This window comes from Triticum aestivum, chromosome 7D (assembly GCF_018294505.1).
Source record: "Triticum aestivum cultivar Chinese Spring chromosome 7D, IWGSC CS RefSeq v2.1, whole genome shotgun sequence".
Classification (NCBI taxonomy): domain Eukaryota; kingdom Viridiplantae; phylum Streptophyta; class Magnoliopsida; order Poales; family Poaceae; genus Triticum; species Triticum aestivum.
Window position 1 is genome coordinate 159,077,441 of NC_057814.1, and position 6,166 is coordinate 159,083,606.

At 44.3% G+C, this 6,166-nt stretch overlaps 1 protein-coding gene across 1 annotated transcript; it reads left to right on the forward strand.

Moving 5' to 3' along the window:
• Window positions 1–1,019: 1,019 nt before the first annotated feature.
• On the forward strand, window positions 1,020–5,540 carry LOC123170998 (F-box/FBD/LRR-repeat protein At5g22660). Its single transcript, XM_044588681.1, has 5 exons — window positions 1,020–1,024; window positions 1,068–2,070; window positions 3,608–3,769; window positions 3,853–4,057; window positions 5,169–5,540. The coding sequence occupies exons 1-5, from the start codon at window positions 1,020–1,022 to the stop codon at window positions 5,192–5,194; spliced, it is 1,401 nt and encodes a 466-aa protein (XP_044444616.1). The 3' UTR covers window positions 5,195–5,540.
• Window positions 5,541–6,166: the final 626 nt, after the last annotated feature.

Here is a 6,166-nt window from a genome sequence, read left to right on the forward strand (position 1 = left end):
GGAGTGCAATGCGGACAGTCACTGCCTCCTCCAACCCACACGGGATGACACCCCAGTCGACGGATCCGGACTGATCAGAGTCAGGTCCGCTGCACACCATGCCTGAGATCGTCGGACGGGAGCTTGGGTGGCGGAGGGGAGTGGAATGGAGTGGAGTGAAGTGGCTAAGGTTTGGTACAGCGAGTAGATGAGAAGGAATATATGTGGGGTCTGCTGGGCCGGGTCTGACATGGCGATCACCTGGGCGCCCCCATATCCGCCTCATATTTGGGCTGGATATGAGGGGTGCCGGTCACCCCGAACATTTGAGGTTCATTTAAGGCGGCTGTCTGGGTCGAATTTTTGTGACCGGTCGGTGGTCGGGCTGTTCGTCCACACGTTTGAGGCGGTTTGAGGCACCCGATTGTAGATGCTCTAAGTCGGTGGAGTTTGATCACAATATAGGAATTCATACATTGCTTCAGAATGACCCGGTGGAGATTTTATGGACGCTTCATGTAAGACAATTATGTGTCTAAATAAATTGAATTTAAATTTGAATTGTTTAATTTTAAAACTTTATTATACTAGGTATTTGAATTGTAATTAGAACTGTTTTTTTAGATGTAATTAGAACTACTTTTATTTCAATTGGAGATGCCTTGACAAGCCAAACAGCTCGTTCCTCAGTCCTCACCCCTCAAAAAAAAAAAAAAAACTCGTACCTCACCCCGTGGTAGGTCGTGACTGTGAGTAGTGACCGTCTGGGAGCGAGTCCGCTAGTGGGGAACTCTCTGTGCCCTCCTTCCCCTCGCCGCGCCGCAGCACTTCCTCCCCCGTCGTCTTCTCTGCCGGCCTACCCCGATCCAGTCGCCACGGCCACCGCCTCTCCCAGTTTCCACCTGCACGCGCATTCCCTGTCGGCGCCGCCGTCCGCTGCACGTTCCGCCACCTCTACCCCTGTCCACGGTGACCATCGCCTAGGCCCCACCTCATTGTCCTCCTCTTCGGCGGCCGCCGGCGCCTCCGCCGTTGCTCCCATGGCGTTCGAGTCGAACGGTCCCGGGAGAGCCGACTGCTGAGTGAAGCCTGAGCGCTGGTATTTTCTTGCCCGGTGGAACTGAGGCCCGCCACCTGTTCGACGGAATACCGAAGAGGCGCAGGACCAGCGAGGAGGCGACCGATGCGAGCGGCGAGGATCTCATCAGCTCCCTGCCTGACGCTGTCCTGCAGGTCGTGCTGTCCTTTCTGCCCTCGGACGAGACAGTGCGGACGTGCGTGCTCGCTCGGCGCTGGCGCCACCTCTGGAAGTCCACACCTGCCCTACGCATCATCCAGGGTGGTATGATGTACTGGAATGCCAAGGAGATGAATAACTTCGTGAACTACCTTCTGCTCTTCCGCGACCGCTTGCCCTTAGATGAATGTGAGATCAGCTACAGCAAACCCTGTGACAGTGAGGAATACAGTGAGATATTCCGGTTCGCTAATATGCGGATCCACTATGCCGTGTCACTCTGCCAAACTAAGGTGCTCAAAGTCTGCATCCGCAATGTGCAGGTCTGGCTGATGCATGGCAATTCCACTCTCATGTCACAGTTTCTCAGGAGGGTGGAGCTTACAGGTGTGACTATGTGGAAACATTCTCTAGACTTCTCAAGCTGCCCCACATTGGAGGATCTGAATCTGTGCTCTTCAAGAATTTATGGCCCCAAGATCTCATCCCAGTCAGTGAGATGTCTAAGTATCACTCAGTGTCAATTCAACGTGGATACTGGTTCCCGCATGCGTATTTCTGCCCCATGTCTCGTATACTTACAACTAGCTGATGTTTCTGGGACTGCTCCTCTGCTTGAGAGAATGCCGTTGTTGGTAACAGCATTTATCAGGCTTGGTCGCGGTGGTTTTGGTACCTGTACACATGAAGCTTACGGGGATTGTGATGAATGTTTTCCGTATGATGGTTATTATTATGGTCACGATGACTATGGTGCCTCCTTTGCTAACTATCATGGCAGCAATGACTCTGTGCTTCTACAAGGCTTGTCAGGCGCCACCAGTTTAGGGTTGACGACTATTGATCCTAATGTGGTATGCTTGCTTTCTGCTTTAAATCCCAAAGTCTCCTAGTGGCTAGTATTGCTTTTAATGTGCTATACTATACATGTGTATTTGTCATCAACTATACATGAACTCACATTTTCAAAATCTCCTTACAGTTTGCATTGTCACCATGTAAAGTATTTGGATAATCAAATTTTCATGACCAAACCTACTACTCCCTCCGATCCATATTAATTGTCGCTGGTTTAGTACTCCCTCCGTTTCTTTTTAGTCTGCATATAAGGTTTGGTCAAAGTCAAATATCATCATCCACAATATGAAATCAATATTGTCAGATGCACCATGAAATGTATTTTCATACTATATAGTTTTAGTATTATAGATGTTCATCTTTTTCGATATAAGTTTGATCAAACTTTGTGTAGTTTGACTTTGACCAAATTTTATACGCGGAGCAAAAAGAAACGGAGGGAGTACAATTAATATGGATCGGAGGGAGTAACTTTTTCATGATAATGAATTCGTGTATTGTCGTTCAGATTCATCACTTGCCTGCATGCTTTCCATTCAACTAGATCGGTGTGTTTGCTTTCCATTAGATATGGAACTGGATGATCAAGTCTATGGGGATGTGGTGTAATCAATTGACATGTGCTTGCACGGAATAAGCATGTAGCGAGACCCGGCAAGTGAGCAACTAAAAGAAAATATCAGTGTGATGTATTGTAGTGCACATCTTGAGTGATCTGTTACGTGTGGTTCCTGGTTACAGTGATTATAGCACTGATCTGTATTGTAATTGCAGTACATAGTATAATTATAGCACTGATTGTTTCAAAAATACATGGAACGGATAGTTATTATATCCAGCAAGAAGCCCTTACCCATAAGTCCAAGCATGTTACTATTGATTGAGATTTTACCACAGGAGGATCGTGTAAGATTCTGACATGCCAACATTTAGCACCGTGTTACCAGGTTATATTGACTTATACTTGCAAACCAATGTTTTTGGCCCCAAATTCAGTACTTCTGAAGTAAGCGATTTTGGCGCACGCCCATTTGAGTTGATGCGGACTTTGCCAGTCCAACATGACGGCAGGGCTCTGAGCAAATTTTGGGAATAGGGTGTTACTGTCTTACTGTTATAAAGGACTCAGACGTCAAATGTTAGAGACCCAATTTATAAAACTGAAAGTGCAAGTACCAAATCGATAAACAAAAAGCGCCAGAGGGACCGGTACATAGTTTTAAGAAACGATTGTAGGTCAATATTGAAATTTTACTCACTTTGCGCACAATAAGTTTTTATACTCTTGGAATTTTCAATATCAGACTTTTTGAAGTGTAGGATTGAGAATAATCAGCCGGTTACATTAATTCTTTAGGATTCTAAATCTGAAACCTATTCAATATGATGTGTTATCTGTCTTCTCCAGAAGATCAATCTAGACTCAATAAGACCTACCAGAGCTCCTAGTCATTGCAATATAATTGGAAAATAGTATCTAGTACTTTTTTAAATTTCAATTTTGATTGTTCTTACTGCTCGCGCTTGGTGCAGTTCACTTTCAGAAAGGATTTGAAACAGTGCCCTACATTTAGTATGCTCAAGACATTATTACTCAATGAGTGGTGTGTAGCGGCTGACTTTGGTGCACTAGTTAAGTTTCTTCAGTGCACGCCAATTCTGGAGAAACTTATTATTCAACTTCGACTTGAAAAGGTATATGTTGTCCAAGTATGGTAGCTTTGTCTTGTTGGAAGTACTATGTATCATCTATTGATTTGAGTAAAATATTTTGTTAGCTACCGAGAGTGAATTCTATGATAGAAACATATGAAAGCTATAACCCAGCAGTACAGTTGGTATTGAAGCATCTCAAGGACGTTGAAATCAAATGTCATAAGGAAGATGAGGTGGTTCGCCAGATTGTGAAGATCCTGAGTACCTTTGGAGTACTTTCTGATCAAATTGACATCCAAGTTATCCAACAGACATATGTTTCTGGAAGTAAGTTAGCTATTATTACTTTTCATGATTCATGTGTTTCCACTATTTGCATTTGTGTTTAAAAATTTTGTCAATAATTACCATCACGAAGTAAGTTACTTATTATCACTCGACTTGATTGTGGCTTTCTATGGTAAAAAACTGCACTCTTATGTTACTTTGAAATATTTCAAAGTAGACATTTCACACATGTAATAAGAATTAAGAAAATGTAGGCTTAATGGAATGCAAGTGTAAACCTAAGCTCAAGCAGCGGTGCATAGCTGTATCCTGTCACTGCTATTTTCCCATCTTTTGGCTGCAAATGCCTAAATAACAGCATGCCATACCTGGAGTCCACATTGGCGGTCCTTGGCAGGCCATCGGTAGTTAGCTGTTGTCAATATAGCTGCAGATGGTACCCAACATCATCTTTTTGAGATTTTGCATTTGACCATGGGAAGAGTAATTTCGAAAAAGTACTTGTCCATCTCCAGTAGGAAATCTTGTTCTAGTGGATGTGACAAAAAGCTGCTCCATCAATGTCATAGGAATGACTGTAGATCATGCTAACAAGAGATGATACCATCTCAATTATCTACATTAGCTGACACAACTCTCTGTGCTGTTGCATTTCTTCACTCAAGATATGAGCACTGGTTAAAGGGGAGATTATCTATTCTTGCACTAGCAGCTTAGCATGAGCCCTTTGGTAGCTTTGTAGGCCGCGGAAACGGAAATCTTGAAAATGTCTGATCCACCTTAGAAGGCTGCAGTAGCCGAAATTCTCAGCCGGTTACAAGTTAATCCCTCTGTCCCATTACCACAACTAACCATGCACACAGACCAAGGAGACACATAACTTCTCTCGAAACGTTTAAGCTAGGGCAGGTATAAAACAATTCAATAGCTACACTTTGATTATCTCAATGGATAAATTATTTTAAAATGGAGACTCTTCCGAGGTCGTGGGAAGGTAATACCGAAACGGGAGAGCAGTGACACATCCTCCTAGCATTTCAGCAATTAGATCATGTTGCATCCCGGTGTAAGTGTGAAGGCATTCGATGCATTGCAAGATCCAGCGCTGCCAACTCTCCAATGCTTATTGTGTTCTGTTATGTTTCTACAGGTTTCGATCAGTTTCGAGCAGACTGAGATCCTGGATTGGTGATCGATCTTCTATCTCCTGATCGCTTGGGACCTGTCTACAGCTATGAGTTTGTGGCCTTTTGTTGATCTTGATGATGTTCTAGCAGTCTTGTTTTATCTGAACCTTGCGTTCTGAGTGAGTACCAGGACGTCCATGTTAGCTCAGGATCACTATGCTGGGTAAAATTGGTCTCAAGTTCGTTTGCATTTGGTGAGGGTGTCCGTTATGCAATGGTTGCCCTTGGAAACATGGTTGACGGGCTTCAAGTGTTGTTTGTTATCTGTCCTTGGATTAGTTCGGCAGACTTTCCGAACGGTCTGAGTTTTATGTTACAAGACTTGTTTGTTGTCAGCGCCGTTTCCCCTGTCTCCTCCTTTATGTTTCTTTAGATTTATTCACATTTTGGTTCGAATTCTCTTTAGACCGATCTGATGTGCCGATCTGACAAAGTTGCGAGTTCGTGCTTGCATTCTTGTGCACTGTTCTGCCCGTGCTGAGGGTGCCCTCAAGGTTCTAAATCTGCATCTGGAGATGTCACAATTTCTTGAGAAGGGGTCATATATGCCAACTTAAGTGTGAGCCCCCTGAGATGAATCTCACAGGGTTCATGGCAGGTTGGTAGGAGAAGAGGGATGGGAAAGAGAGAAAACGAGAGTTCAGAGAACGAGGGAGACATTCAGACGTTTCCTTTGATTTCAAAATAATAACGACAGTACACGGGCGGCTGGGTTTATAGACTCACCCGACACTGTAATCTTCCCATGTAGGTGGTCTGCAGCCAAACCGTGCCATTTGACCTTGACTTGAGGCAGCGTCGCGTTCCCTTGCAGGCGGCGAAAGGATAGACTCCGATTTGTATGGCAATTGCCGATAAGTCTGGTAGTTCAGACAGCTCTGTGAAACTAGAGCTTTGTTAGCTGTAAAAGGCTTCAACTGGGAAACGTGAAAGACGGGATGGATCAAACTGGCAGGTGAAA